Source organism: Monodon monoceros, unplaced genomic scaffold (genome assembly GCF_005190385.1).
Source record: "Monodon monoceros isolate NGI ecotype Baffin Bay Population unplaced genomic scaffold, NGI_Narwhal_1 Super_Scaffold_16, whole genome shotgun sequence".
NCBI lineage: Eukaryota > Metazoa > Chordata > Mammalia > Artiodactyla > Monodontidae > Monodon > Monodon monoceros.
In genome coordinates, this window is record NW_021703772.1 from 94,664,272 (window position 1) to 94,680,506 (window position 16,235).

The 16,235-nt window shown below is 39.9% G+C and overlaps 1 protein-coding gene across 12 annotated transcripts in view; it reads right to left on the bottom strand.

Moving 5' to 3' along the window:
- Positions 1 to 16,235, bottom strand: part of MGAT5 (alpha-1,6-mannosylglycoprotein 6-beta-N-acetylglucosaminyltransferase) — a 372,873-nt gene that overhangs the window by 125,690 nt on the left and 230,948 nt on the right. For all 12 annotated transcript variants that reach the window (XR_003794033.1, XR_003794037.1, XR_003794036.1 and 9 more), the window contains 2 exons: positions 12,977 to 13,146; positions 9,174 to 9,308 (listed from right to left, as the gene is read on the bottom strand). Coding sequence is in view for 2 of the 12 variants with exons in the window: in XM_029226053.1 (XP_029081886.1) it covers positions 9,174 to 9,308; positions 12,977 to 13,146 (305 nt within the window). In the remaining 10 variants the exon portion in view is untranslated. The remainder of the gene's footprint in view (positions 1 to 9,173; positions 9,309 to 12,976; positions 13,147 to 16,235) is intronic.

Sequence of the window (16,235 nt, forward strand, 5' to 3'; positions counted from 1 at the left end):
TAGAGATGTGGATGGACCTAGAGTCTGTCATACAGAGTGAAGTAAGCCAGAAAGAAAAAAACAAATATCATATATTAACGCATATATGTGGAATCTAGAAAAATGGTACAGATGAACCATTTGTAGGGCAGGAATAGAGATGTAGACATAGAGAACAGACCTGTGGACACATGCGGGGAAGGGGAGGGTGGGACGAACTGGGAGACTAGGTTTGACATAAATACACCACCATGTGTAAAACAGCTAGCTAGTGGGAACATGCTGCATAGCACAGGGAGCTCAGCTCGGTGCTGTGTGACAACCTAGATGGGTGGGATGGGTGGGGCGGGGGTGGGAGGGAGGTTCAAGAGGGAGGGGATATAGGTATACATATAGCTGATTCACTTCATTGTACAGCAGAAACTAACACAACATTGTAAAACAATTATGTTCCAATAAATAAATAAAGGTATGTATTTTTTTTAATACATAATGCTGTTGCATACAACAGACTACAGTATAGTATAAACATAACTTTTATGTGCACTGGAAAACCAAACGTATTGTGTGACTCACTTTATTGTGATACTCGCTTTATTGTAGTGGCCTGGAGTCAAACCCTCAGTATCTTTGAGGTCTGCCTGTGTATCCAAAAGGCAATGAAAAGTGGGTAGTCTCCTCTCAATGAATCCCTTTCCTCTGCCCAAGACCATTTCACTGCCCAGTGAGAAAATCACTGCCACTGCAAAGAAATTCCACAACAATGGGTGTTCCCCTCCACTCTGTTGTTGAGAAGATTCTTAATATTTTGAATTTTCATTTTTTTCTTTTCTATTATGGTTTTTTACAGAATGTTGAATATACTTTCCTGTGCTATAAAACAGGACCTGTTGTTTATCCATTCTATATATAATAGTTTGCGTCTGCTCATCCCAAACTCCCAGTCCTTCCCTCCTCCACCCTCACCCCCACAACCCCCAGCAACCACAAGTGTGTTCTCTATGTCTGTAAGTCTGTTTTGTAGATAAGTTCATTTGTATCATATTTTAATTAATTAATTTATTTATTTTAAAAAATTAACTTATTTTTGGCTGCATTGGGTCTTCATTGCTGTGCGCGGGCTTTCTCTAGTTGTGGCGAGCAGGGGCTACTCTTTGTTGTGGTGTGCAGGCTTCTCATTGTCGTGGCTTCTCTTGTTGCGGAGCATGGGCTCTAGGCACGTGGGCTTCAGTAGTTGTGGCATGCCGGCTCAGTAGTTGTGGCGCACAGGCTTAGTTGCTCTGTGGCATGTGGGATCTTCCTGGACCAAGGCTCAAACCCGTATCCCCTGCATTGGCAGGTGGATTCCTAACCACTGTGCCACCAGGGAAGCCCCCGTGTCATATTTTAGATTCCACATATAAGTGATATCATATGGTATTTGTCTTTCTCTTTCTCACTTACTTTGCTTAGATTTGATGATAATCTCTAGATCCATCCATATAGCTGCAAAATGCATTACCATTAAGTGCCCAACATACAAACCTTCAAGTTGCAAACTTTCAGAGATGAGAACATATTATAAACCTATTACAGTACAGTACTATATAGCCGATTGAGTTAGTTGGGTACCTAGGCTAACTTTGTTGGACTTATGAACAAATTGGACTTATGAATGCACTCTCGGAATGGAACTCGTTGGTATGTAGTGGACTTACTGTATTTCATTCTTCTTCATGGCTGAGTAATATTCCATTTAAATATATACCACTTCTTCTTTATCCATTCATACGTTGATGGACGTTTAGGTTGTTTCCATGTCTTGGCTATTGTAAATAGTGCTGCTATGAATATAGGGGTGCAGGTATCTTTTCAAATTTGAGTTTTGTCCAGATACATGCCCAGGAGTGGGGTTGTCGGATCGTGTGGCAGCTCTAGTTTTAGTTTTCTGAGGAATCTCCATACTGTTCTCCATAGTGGCTGCACTAAATTACATCCCCACCCTCAGTGTAAGAGGGTTCCCTTTTCTCCACACCCTCTCCAGCATTTGTTATTTATAGACTTTTTAACGATGGCCATTCTTACTGGTGTGAGGTGGTACCTCACTGTTGTTTTCATTTGCATTTCTCTAATAATTAGTGATGTTGAGCATCCTTTCAGGTGCCTACTGGCCATCTGTATGTCTTCTTTGGAGAAATGTCTATTCAGGTCTTTTGCCCATTTTTTGTTTGGGTTATTAGATTAATCCCTTATTGAACACACCATTTGCAAGTATTTTCTCCCAGTCTGTAGGTTGTCTTTTCGTTTTGTTCATGGTTTCCTTTGCTGTGCAAAAGCTTATAAGTTAAATTAGGTCCCATTTGTTTATTTTTGCTTTTATTTCTATTGCCTTGGGAGACTGACCTAAGAAAACATTGCTACGATTTATGTCAGAGAATGTTTTGCCTGTGTTCTCTTCCAGGAGTTTAATGGTATCATGCCTTATATTTAAGCCTTTAAGCCACTTTGAGTTTATTTTCGTGTATGGTGTGAGGGTGTGTTCTAGCTTCACTGATTTACATGCAGCTGTCCAACTTTTCCAACACCACTTGCTGAAGAGACTGTCTTTTCCCCACTGTAGATTCTTGCCTCCTTTGTTGAAGATTAATTAACCGTAGGTGTGCAGGTTTATTTCTGGGCTCTCTGTTCTGTTCCACTGATCCATATGTCTGTTTTTGTGCCAATACCATGCTGATTTGATTACTGTAGCCTTCTAGTATTGTCTGAAGTCTGGGAGGGTTATGCCTCCTGCTTTGTTCTCTTTCCTTAGGATTGCTTTGACAATTCTGGGTATTTTATGTCTCCATATAAATTCTAGGATTGTTTGTTCTAGTTATGTGAAAACTGTCATGGGTAATTTCATACGGATCAAATTAAATCTGTAGATTGCTTTGGGTATTATGGTCATTTTAACAATATTATGAATTTTCATTTCTTTCAATTCTAGAGGACTTCCAATCTGGAATAACCTTGGACATTAAAGTTAATAATACTAAACTATAAACTAACCTGAAATGGAGAAACCTAGGTCAGGTCATTAAAGATGCATTTATTGGTTAAGTTAAAGAACACATCAAAACATCTCTTTACAGAATAACAATAGAAAAGAAACATATGAAGGGACTTCCAAGTTGTACTAACTGAAAGATTTCACAGTGCTCTCTTAGGAAGGTGATTCAAAACAAAACGTAGGTCAATACATACTACCAGTTGGTAAAGCTGGTACTAATTTCATGATTTTTACCCAAATTCATGACCATTGACACTATTAAATAATTATGGGGCTTCCCTGGTGGCGGAGTGATTGAGAGTTCGCCTGCCGATGCAGGGGACACGGGTTCGTGCCCCGGTCCGGGAAGATCCCATATGCCGCGGAGCGGCTGGGCCCGTGAGCCATGGCCACTGAGCCTGTGCGTCCAGAGCCTGTGCTCCGCAACGGGAGACGCAAAAAAAAAAAACAAACAAAAACAAAAATAATTATGATGTTTCGTTAAATGTATTCACCTTTTAAAATTTATTGGAAACTTTTATAGACCACAAATAAAAGACAGTATCAACTGTAATAAATGGAAGACACAAAAAAGCACATTACTATTCTTCCCCTTTTTTGTGATTATTTTTTTAGACTCTACTCCGTTAAAAGTTACTACAAAATAATTCCCTGTGCTTATCTATTTTATACACAGTCATTTGTATCTCAATACAATACCCCTATCTTGCCCCATGCCCCTTTCCTCTCCTCCCCACTGGTAACCACTAGTTTGTTTTCTGTATCTGTGAGTCTGTTTCTCTTTTGCTGAATACGTTCATTTTATTTTTTAGATTTGGCATATAACTGATATCATACCACATGTGTCTTTCTCTGTCTGACTTACTTCAGTAAGCATAATATTCTCTAGGCCCACTGATATTGCTGCAAATGGAAGAATTTCATTCTTTCTTTTTTATCACTGAGTAGTATTCCACTGTATATATATATATATATATATATATATATATATATATATATATGCCACTTCTTCTTTATCAATTTGTCTACTGAAGGACCCTTAGGTTGTTTCCATACCTTGGCTATTGAAAATAGTGCTGATATGAACACTGGGGTGCACATATCTTTCTGAATTAGTGTTTTCAACTTTTTTGGATATACACCACAGCAGTGGAATTGCTGCGTCATATGGTAGCTCTTTTTTAGGTTTTTGAGGAACCTTCATACTGTTTTCATAGCAGCTATACCCATTTACTTTCCCACCATGCTGTTTGGGTTACTAAAGCTTTGTAGTATAGACCAGTGGTCCCCAACCTTTTTGACACCAGGGGCCGGTTTCATGGAAGACAATTTTTCCACGGATCAGGGATGGGGATGGTTCAGGCTGTGATGCGAGTGACGGGAGTGGCAGATGAAGCTTCACTCACTCACCTGCCTGCCGCTCACCTCCTGCTGTGTGGCCTGGTTCCTAGCAGGTTGCAGACCAGGACTGGTCCGCAGCCTGGGGGTCGGGGACCCGTGGTATAGACTGAATGAAGTCAGGAAGCGAAATACCTCCAGCTTTGTTCTTTTTCCTCGGACTGCTTGGCAATTCAGGTTCTTTTGTGGTTCCACATAAATTTTAGGAATATTTGTTCTAGTTCTGTGAAAAATGTTACGGGTATTTTGACAGGGATCACATTAAATCTGTAGATTGCTTTGAGTGGCATGGCCATATTAAAAATATTAATTCTTCTAATCCAAGAGCGCAGGGTATCTTTCCATTTCTTTGTATCATCTTCATTTTCCTTCATCAATGTTTTACAGTTTTCAGAGTATAGGTTTTTCACCTCCTTGGTTAAGTTTATTCCTAGGAATTTTATACTTTTTGAAGCGATTTTAAACAGGATTGTTTTTTTACTTTCTCTTTCTGATAGTTTATTATTAATGTATAGAAAAGCAACAGATTTCTGTATATTGATATTATATCCTAAAACTTCTCTGAATTTATTAGCTCTAATAGTTTTTTGGTGGAGACTTAAGGATTTTCTACATAAAGTATTATGTCATCTGCAAATAGTGACAGTTTTACTTTTTTCCTTCCAGTTTGGATGCTTTTCTTTTTTTTTTTTGTCTATTGTGGCTAGGACTCCTAATACTACGTTAAATTGAAGTGGCGAGAGGGGGCATCCTTGTCTTGTTCCTAAATTTAGAGGAAAGGCTTTTACCTTTTCAACACTGAGTATGATGTTAGCTGTGGGTTTGTCATAAATGGCCTTTATTATGCTGAGATATGTTACATCTATAACCAATTTGATGAGTGTTTTTACCATAAATGGATGTTGTTTTGTCAACTGCTTTTTCTACTTCTAGTGAGATAATGATGTGATTTTTATCCTTTTGTTTGTTAATGTGGTATATATCACATTGAATGATTTGTGAATATTGAACCATCCTTGTGTCCCTGGAATAAATCTCACTTGATCATGGTGTATGATTCTTTTTATATAATGTTGGGTTTGGTTTGCTAATATACTGTTGAGGATTTTTGCATCTATATTCATCAAAGGTATTGGCCTGTGATTTTCTTTTTTTGTAGTGTCTTTTCTGGTTTTTGTATCAGGGTAATGGTGGAATTATAGAATGAATTTGGGAGTGTTCCCTCCTCTTCAATTTTGTTTTTGAAATAGTTTGAGAAGGGTAAGTATTAGTTTTTCTTTATGTGTTTGGTAGAATTCCCCTGTGAGGCTGCCTAGTCCTAGACTTTTGTTTGCTGGGAGTTTTTTTTGTTTGTTTTCCAAATTCAATTTCACTACCAGTGATCGGTCTGTTCAAATGGTCTGTTTCTTCTTGATTCAGTCTTGGTGTGTTGTATGTTTCTAGAAATGTGTCCGTTTCTTATAGGTTGTTCACTTTGTTGGCATTTAACTGTCCGTAGTACTCTTATGATTTTTTGGATCCCTGCTGTACTGGTTATTCCTCCTCTTTTATTTCTTCTTTTGTTTATTTGGGTCCTCTCTCTTTTCTTCTTGGTGAGCCTGGATAAAGGTTTATCAATTTTATTTAACTTTTCAAAAAACTAGCTCTTGGTTTCATTGATCTTTTCTATTTTTTTGGTCTCTCTTTTATTTATTTCCTCTCTGATCTTTATTATTTTCCAACTTCTGCTGACTGGGCTTTGTTCTCCTTTTTCTAATTCTTTTAGGTGGTAAGTGGGGTTGTTTGAGAATTTTCTTGTTCCTTGAGGAAGGCTCATATCACTATAAACTTCCCTCTTCAAACTGCTTTTGCTGCATCCCATACATTTTAGAGACTGTATTTCCATTTTCATTTGTCTCAAGGTATTTTCTGACTTCCTCTTTTTTCTTTGATCCATTGTTTTTTTCAGCAGCATGTTGTTTAGTCTCATGTGTTTGTTCTTTTCCCATTTTTCTTTCTGCGATTGATTTCTAGTTTCATACCACTGGGGTCAGAAAAAGTGCTTGATATAATTTCTATCCTCTTGAACTTGTTGAGACTTGTTTTGTGGCCTAGCATGTGATTTATCCTGGAGATGTTCCATGTACACTTGAAAAGAATGTGTAATCTGCTGTTTTCAGATGTGATGACCTGTAGATATCTATTAAGCCCAACTGCTCTATTGTGTCATTTAACATCACTGTTGCCTTACTGATCTGTCCATTGATGTAAATGGGGTGTTAAAGTCCCCTACTATTATTGTCAACTTCTCCCTTTATGTCCGTTAGTATTTGCTTTATGTACTTGGGTGCTCCTGTACTGGATGCATACATGTTAACCGGTGTACTACCTTCGTCTTGTATCAATCCCTTTACCGTTATATAATGCTCTTCTTTTTCTTTTATTATAGGCTTTGTTTTAAAAGTCTATTTTGTCTGATATGAATACTGCTACCCCAATTTCTTGCCATTTCTGTTTGCATGAAATATCTTTTTCCATCCCCTCACTTTCAGTCTGTGTGTGTCTTTAGCTTTAAAGTGAGTATCTTGTAGGCAGCATTTACATAGATCTTTTTTAAATCCAATCAGCCACCCTATGTGTTTTGATTGGAGCATTTAGTTCAATGACATTTAAAGTAATTATTGATAGATATGTACTTACTGCCATTTTATTACTTGTTTTCTGGTTGTTTTTTTTGTAGTTCTCTGTTCATTTCTTCTTCTTTTTGTTTCTTCCCTTGTGGTTTGATGATTTTCTTTAGTAGTATGCTTCTGTTCCTTTCTTTATACGTTTTGTGTATCTATTGTAGGTTTGGGATTTGTGATTACCATGGGGTTCTATGTTGAGAATTGTTTCCCTCGCTCTGCTCAGATGCAGCCTTGGGTCCAAGTACCCTTTTGCCCCTCACAGTCATTCACTGCCCCCAATCTCCTCCACCCCTGCCTTGCTGCGGCACCCTTGGCAGTTGGAGCCTGCGTGACCTCTCAGCATGTACCGGAGGGTGAGTTGTGGTTGAGTGGCTGCCATGAGAGGTCTGGGCTGCTTCTGATGCACTGCTTGAGTAAGTGCCAACAATGGCCACCGCCGCCCCCACTGCCCAGGCTCCACCCTGGGACCAGGTCGCCTCTGTGTCCCACAGTCTCCTCTCTCGTTGTGGCCACCCCAGCTCCAGTGCCATCTTGTGACATGGAGTAAGTGGGGCTAGAGCACTTGCTGGGCTAGGGCTGGCACGTGCTGAGACAGCTGCAGGAAACCTCTGTCCGTCCTCTCTGCCCTGCCTCAGGGGCAAGCCAGGGCATACATGCTCCTCACAAGCAGGGTCTAGGCCTTCTACAGCCCTCCTGTTGGTGCTAGTGGTCCTCCAACCTAAAAAGGGGGCTTGTTTCCCCTGTGTATAACCCCACGACTCAGGTGCCCAATCTGTGGCTCTCACCGCTCACTTCCCAGGGCAGGTCTCCACTTGCGCAATCTCCCTTTTCCTCTGAGTGCCCTCCCAGGGGTCCCTACCTGATCCCTTTTCTTCCCTTCCTACCCGATTACATGTGAATCTTTCTTATGGTCTTGGTGGTACAGGAGTCTTTCTGCCAGTTTCCAGTTGGTTTTCAATGAGAATTGTTCCACAGTTAGATGTATTCTGGATGTGTACATAGGGGGAGGTGAGTCCCACACCGTCCTACTGGGCCATCTTGATCAATCCTCCATATTACTCTTCTTTAATAAGAATTACTAAACTCAAACTAGGTATTTTTTTTGCCTGCTGAACATTGAGACTTACAGCTACTCTCATGCAAGTGTTAAAAGTAGTGTTGGAGATACAGTAGTATCAAACTAAGCCTTTTTTAGAAAGATTGAAAGGAAATTGAAAAAATTAAAAAACTTCATTACATAATTCAATGTTATTTAGTGTCATGCTTGTAAAATTGTTTCCAATGTTGTTCCATGTAAAATTGTTTCAAATACTAAACCATGGTCTCAAACCCACAAGAGGGAAACAGTGAGATCTTCTACTAATAAAAACTGTACACAGAGTAACACATGCACTCTGGTGATACTAAGCACGAGGCTTATCTTTAAAAGTAAAAGACCCCAGCATTCAGACAAGCTACGCCCAGATTTCTCTTCTAAGAATGACAAGAATACCGATGGGGGAAAGGGACAGAGAAATAAGTCATCAACTCAAACCTAAGGAACACAAGAAATGACCCTGTCCATAGTTTATCAAAATCATTATTTGATTAAACAGATGAGATTAGTGTAGACAGACTGACAGAGGCAAGGTAAGTGTTAGGGAAGGTAAAAAGGAGGTTGGATATTTGTTTTCTATTTTTAAAAGAAATCAATGAAAATAATGAATAGCACTTGAAAGTCAAAAGGCACCGAGGAGAATCTGAACTTCAATTAGGAATGAGAAACACTCTACACAGGGAAGCAGCTGCACAGCACAGGGGGATCAGCTCCGTGCTTTGTGACCACCTAGAGGGGTGGGACAGGGAGGGTGGGAGGGAGACACAAGAGGGAGGAGATATGGGGATATATGTATACGTACAGCTCTTTCACTTTGTTATACAGCAGAAACTAATACACTGTTGTAAAGCAATTATACTCCAATAAGGATGTTAAAAATAGCGACAATTATTAAAAAAAAGAAAAAAAAGATAATATTTGATAAGCTTTTTCTACCAGCAACCATGCAACCCTTGTTAAAGAAATAAAAAGCTCTAAAAACTTAAGAACAGTATGTAGCACTTACTGGTAATGAACCCAGGATGGTCCAAGAGTTTTCTTGAATTGAGCGAGTCCTACAATATCAATATAAATGAGCTCAACAATTCTGTCTCCTACAGTTGGGCAGCCAGATCGGTTTCCTACAACCTTCTTCATTATTCTAGAGAAAGGACAGAAGAGAGGGGAAAAATAAATACAATTTACTGCAAGGTACTGCACTTAAATAGGTAAATAAACGTCCCAAGAATCCTTATCAGGGAGGATGCCATGGCCTTTCCCAACCAGCTGCCTATCCAAGTTCTGCCCACTCGTCACGTCCATCCAAAGCCTCAATTCTGACTCTCGCAAAAGCAAATGGTTGTATACAAACACAGCCTTGGAAACCAAGGGAGATCTGCGTCTCAATCTGTCTCCATTTAATTTGCTGGTCAAGAAGATTAGGGAGGTCTTTAAGTACTGGTGACAGGGCCAGATGTGTTTTATTTAAACAGATCATTGCAGAAGCAACATGAAGCAGTGGTTCCCAAACATGCCTGCACATTAGAATCACCTGGGGATCTTTTCCAACTTCCCAAGCCCAGACCATATCCCAGACTAATTAAATCACACTCCACTGTCTAGCAGCTGTGAGATCTTAGAAAGTAACTTAACTTCTGTGAATCTGTCCTCATTTAAAACACACACACACACACACACACACACACACACACACACACACACACACACACACACACACACACACACACACACACACAGGATTGGATACAGAGAAGACGGTAGGACAGCAACCTCTCAGGAATTCTTCAGGTAGTTAAATTAGGTATTCAGTGGAAAGTACCTATGCATACTAGATACTCAGTACCTATTAGTTTCTCCCAGAGACTGTTCTTATCATACAGCCCTTACTGACCTCCTAAATGTCTTCCATCTCTAGCCTCTACAATATAAACTTCTTTCTGTACTGTCCTGTACTGTTTGCAAATTTCTTTTATGTCTAATTTTTCCTTCTGACTAGAATGTATCACAGAACTGGCACTATAGTTTATACTTTTTCATTATCCTTCCTTCCATCCACCCACCCATCCAAACCCACCCTTGCACTGAGCCAACATGCTTGATTGTACATCAATTTCACATGGGTGGGGCAAATAAGTGCTACCCATACTGCCACTCACCCAGAAGTCAGTCATCATTGGCCTTTGTATCCCTGCTCACACCCCGTAACAGTCCTTCACCAGATTATGGACACCCTGCTCCAAAGGGCAAGAGCCATCAATAGGGCTCTGCCCTAGAGCTCCATACTGACACTGCCCCAGGCACCCTTTTCTCCACTGGGTTTCTGAAAGAGGTAGGTTCCATATAACCAATTTCTTCCCAACGATTTGAAAATTTTTTCTGTAAAGGCCCAGGTAGTAAACACTTGCATCTCTGCAGGCCACACATTCTCCGTCACAGCTATTCAGCTCTGCTCTTGGAGAAGGAAAGCAGCCACGGGTGTGGCTTTGGGCCTGTGATACTTGATTAACAAAAAACGCACAGGGCTGCATTTGGCCTGCTCAGCCATCGTTGCTGACTCCTGGTCCACCCTGTATTCAGTGGTTCCCAAACCTGCCTGCACTTTGGAATTACCTGGAAGCACCAACAGATACTTATGCCTGAGTCCTACCCCCATAGGTTGTCATTTAATTAGTCTGGGATATGGTCTGGGCTTAGGGAGCCTAAAAAGATCCCCAGGTGATTCTAACGTGCAGGCATGTTTGGGAACCACTGCTCCATGTTGCTTCCACAAGTGTCTACTCAAATAAAACACATCTGGCCCTGTCACCAGGGCCTAAAGACCTCCATAATCTTCTTGACCAGCAAATTAAGTTTCTGCCTGGTAGATCCCTAATACGCCGTTTCGGAGCTCCCTGGGGAGCGCCTATCCCCAGAGCTCCCATTGTACTCCATTTCTTTACCCCCGACTCATTCATTCATCCCTTCACTCATTTGTTCAGTAAATAGTTATGGGCACCCACTGTGTGCCAGGCACTGTTCTAGGTGCTCAATACACAGTGGTGAGCAATATTCACAGATTCCGCACTCCCTGTGCTGAGCACCCTCACCTCAATTAGAACTAATCCCATTGCAATTAGTGTCAACATTGTGCAACGTATCAGTGGTAATTATCAAAAGGTTGGCATCTCCTTGGCCACACACTGGTCATCTCTGTATGTCCCATACCAAGAAGCAGCCCACAGAGAGCACAGAAGGAATGAACGCTCAATGTATGAAGGCACCCACTTCGTACGTTGTGTTCCCCAGTGTGTTCTAAAAGAAGCGGGAGGAAGGCAACAGGAGGCAGCTGTTAAAGGGACAAATGTGGTGAAGAGCTCAGAAGACCTCAGGTTTATCGAGTTCTGAACGGAGCACTGTGCTCCGGTGGTCAAGAGCACAGGCTTTGAGGTCACACAGACAGAGGGCTCAAATCCTGGCTCTTCCATGTACTCTCCATGGGACTTTGAGGAAATCTTTTTTGGTCTGAATCTCAGTTTCCTCATCTTTAAAATGCAGAAAGCAACAGTGCCTACTTCCAGGTTTGCACTAAGGACTAAATAATATAAAACATGTAAAACACTTAGTAACTGGTGCACGGGAAGCGCTCAACAAATGTTGGCTTTTTTTTTTTTTAATATTTATTTTGGCTGCTGCGGGTCTTAGTTGCAGCACATGGGATCTTCGTTGAAGCATGCAGGATCCTTAGTTGCGGCATGCAGACTCTTAGTTGCGGCATGCATGCGGGTTCTAGTTCCCCGACCAGGGATCGAAGCCGGGTCCCCTGCGTTGGAAGTGTGGAGTCTTACCCACTGGACCACCAGGGAAAACCCCCAAATGTTGGCTCTTAATAGGCATCATCACTGTTATGGTTGTCGTAACTGTTGATACCACCACTGTAACTAAAGCCCGGCTCATGGTTTCAGTGTATGGAAACCATTTAACAAAAAGAGAGCTGACATTATTTTACGGACATTACTGCTTTCATCCCGATACTGCATCTAATCCGATGTGGACCTCAGACTTAACACAAGTGACCTCTCTGGGCATCAATGTTTTAGACAATAAAGTAGGAGCAGGGTGAGACATACATTGTCTTAACACCTCTTCCATTTCTAGAATGTCCCTTCAAGCCATTTCTCTTGGAACAGTTGACATATTGCTAGATGTTAACTTGGCTGTTGGGCAGAGAGTCTCCATGGGCAGTTATCCAAAAAGGAGGGAAGGGGCTCTAAGCATTTCTGCTTAGCCAGTCGTGTCAATCTAAAAGGGATTAAGAGAGGGCTTGAGCTAGAAGCACATTTCAGTGAAATCAAAAAACCCAGGCAGAGTTGAAAGTGGGCTAACTGAAATAGGATTGGATCGGGGCTTTCGAGAAACTCATTCTATCCAAATTAAATTGCAAACCGGAACCTGCCCCGTTTGAAGATTTAGAAAGCTTGCTGTTGAGTGGGGAAGGGTATGAGTTTCAGCAAGAGACAGGGAATTAGGAAAGTCAATAATGTTGCCTGCTGCAGATGCTGGAAGCACCTGTAACAGCAAAGAATAAGCTCCTTAGTTTGAATTTTCTGGCATTCATTTATCAAGCCTCTGGAGCATGCAGCTACAATGAAAACATATTAGCCTTTTCACAGTGTATGTATTTAGCTTCTGAAAATAATCTTCTTATCTCCTGTTTCGTGAATTATCACTTTCATTTTCCTCCACAAGAAATTACACACCAAGAGAGGGCTTTAAGAGTTTACAATTTCTTTTTTGTATTCTGATTTTAAAATTGAAAAATAATCTCCTTACTCCTTGAGCTCCGCCAGTGAAGCTGAAATCCTAATGTCATGGCCCAATAAGTACAGAGATGTAATTAAATCACTCCACTGAACTAATTCACCAAGAGGGCCACCACTGAAAGCTGTCTCTGCAATCTTAAATCCAGATTCCTTAGTCAGGAGGCCCAGGTGAACAAGGACCTGAAAAAAAAAAAAAAAAAAAAAAAAAAGAGGCACATACTGATTCCCGTCAGACAAAAGTACAAACTCCACAGTAACCTACCCAAAAGCCACCACCAATTCCAAAGTCATGTTTACGTTCTAATGAAATCTCAACATGGGGTAAACAATTTTTCTACAAGGTACAGAGAAAGGAAGGAAATGATTTTTCATTGTTGTTTTAGAGAAATAAAGTCATTACTGCATTTGGTATGGCTATGAGTACGAGGTAGGGACAGATAATCCTGTTTTCCAAAAGTGGGGTACATTTGGAAAATTGGAATCAAAGGGGAGTCAAGCAGGACGATAAAATATCTTTTAACTATACTGGGCTTTTTCTCCACAGCTGGAACACGTTCAAGCTTTTAACACGGAAAATTTCAAACACTAACAAAAGCTGACATGACAATATAGTCAATTCCACTGTACTCAACAATTATTAACTTCAACGATGATTAACTCCTGACAAGTCTTATTTAATGTACATCCCTCATTTTCTCCCAACCCCTCTAGCTTATCTTGCAGCAAATCCTAGACAGCCCAACTTTTCACCTGTAAATAGTTCAGTTGGCATTTCTAAAAGAAACAAACTCTCACTTAAAAAACATAACCGTAACATCACCCCAACGCCCCTGACATAGCTATTAAATCCTTAGTATTACCCAATATCCAGTTAGTCTATACACTTGCTCAATTGTCACTTATTTTTGTCAAGAGCAGTTGGTTGAGTCAAGTCAAATAAAATGCACAAATTGTAATGCCTCATACATCTCTTCTTTAACCTACAGTGGTGCCCGATTATCCTTTTTGGGGGGATAGAGGCTTGTAATTTATTTGTCAAAGAAATTGGGTTGTATTTCCAATAGAGTCTCTCACACTCTAGATTTTGCTGACTGTGTAACAGATTCTTCTGTCCCTTGTGTTTATGGTAAATTAGTAATCAGATCTGCAGCCATGATCAAATTTGTATTTGATTTTTGGGGCAATACTACTTCACAGGTGGTGCCGTGTACTTCCAGCGGTGAGAACAAAATCTGGGTGTTTCTGTTTTGTGATGTTAGCAGCTACTGAGGATCACTAACCAGACGCAATAATCCATTAGGGGTTGCAAATGGTGATATTCTGTCATTCCTTCTGCATTTATTAGCCGCAATACTTCTATAAAGAGAAACTACCCCTCACGAAGGACAGCTTACATAGAAAAAACCTGGCAAATACTTGATTTTTTACTTGACAGTTTTCAAAATAACTAATTTGATCTTTAGCATACTCTAATGATGACCAATGAGGATTTTAAATATATATATATATCATTATAAAATCATGAATATAAGTATATTTGATGTGTTTCAATAACTGCAGTTATTATTCTTACTGATTACCAAATTGTGCCATCTTGGGCAATGGGAGACTATTAAAGTTGGCTTCTAAGTCCTTTGACAAAACCCTAGTAGTCTTCAATAGTTTCTTTGCTCTCTGACACGACAAGGCGTTCCAGGCTCATCTTGTACAACGTCTGTCTCAGGCCTTAATCAGCCATTTTTCCAAGAACCTTTTAGACCATTTCGTGAAAACGGTATTTAAAGATCAAAGTCTGGTGCCTAGCATACTCTAGATGATCACTGTTTACAGGCCTTTTCAGTGGACATAGCTAGAAAATTTGTTTTTCCTCAAGGATAAAAATAATCATGAGTTCACAATGGTTTTTCCAATTCAAACCCAGGATTACAGCAGCTTTATCAATTTTTATAACATTATCCATCTCACATCTGTTACTTCCTCTCTCCCACATTGAAAATTCCACTTCTCCAGGACACTAACATAATTGCTGATTTGCTTTATTCCAAGACACATAATGGATTCGGAAGGAGAATATCACCACCACCACCTCTTACAGGATTAGAAAAATTGTTTTAAGATATTTTTGCAGTTTTTTTTTTTTTATCATGTGTGATATCCCATCAGAAACGTTCAAAGTACTGTGCTCTGAAGTCACTAAGAATAGCCCTTCTCCGTGTGCTTAGAGTAAAAGTGGACACGTGGTCAGTTCACTTGCTTTACTTTTTCCTTATGATTTTGTTTTGTAATTAAATTGTTTTACACTTAAGTAAAATGATTCCAGTGTCAAATCTACAAAGCAAGATATATTCAGAGAAGTCTAGTTTCTATACTTGTTGCCTCCACACTACCCCCTGACTCCCCTTATTAGACATCTTTTTATTGTGGTAAAACATACATAACATAAGCTTTACCATTTTAACCATTTTTAAGTGTACAGTTCAGTGGCATTAAGTACATTCACATTGTCGTGCAACCATTACCACCATCCACCTCCTTTATTTTTAATTGCATGGTTTGCTATTCCATTTTAAAAACTCTGAGCAAGAAGCATATATGTATATCATATATACATTATATATGTGTATATATGTGTGTGTATATGTATATATCTATAGGTACACATGTAGGTGTAGATACAGATATAAAGATAAATTCCTTCTTCCTTTTAAAAATAATGTTCACTATTCTCCACCTACCATGTCTTCACATAACAATATATCCTGGAGATAACTGCAGAGGATTATATAGAAATTACTCTTTCTTTTCATAGCTCACCTGGATCTATGACCACATACTCTTTCCTGGAGGACTCTTTGATGCCAGGATGTCTGGTCCTGCTGTCTCATAAACTCAAGGGATCTAAGCAAAACTGACTCATTAAACTGTGACTTGGGGTTCTGCAAGTGTATCTGTATTTTTGCCCCAAAGGTATCAAATTAGTCAAATTAGGAATACTAAACTCATTTTTCATTTATTTTTAGATATGGGAACAGATTGTTTACTTTTCTCGTTTATTCTTCATCAGAATAGTTCATCTAACGTCATGGCCACTTGATGTATAACTAATAGGAACATAAGCAGAAGCACCACCAAACAGAACAGCGATGAAACTCACCAGTTAGTTGCCCAAATCCCAGAGCTGACACATACCAAGAATATGAAATTGTCATGATGATGTAAACCGGAAGTTCTTCCAGATTGTATTCGGGTAAAGAAGAGAGAATTAAATT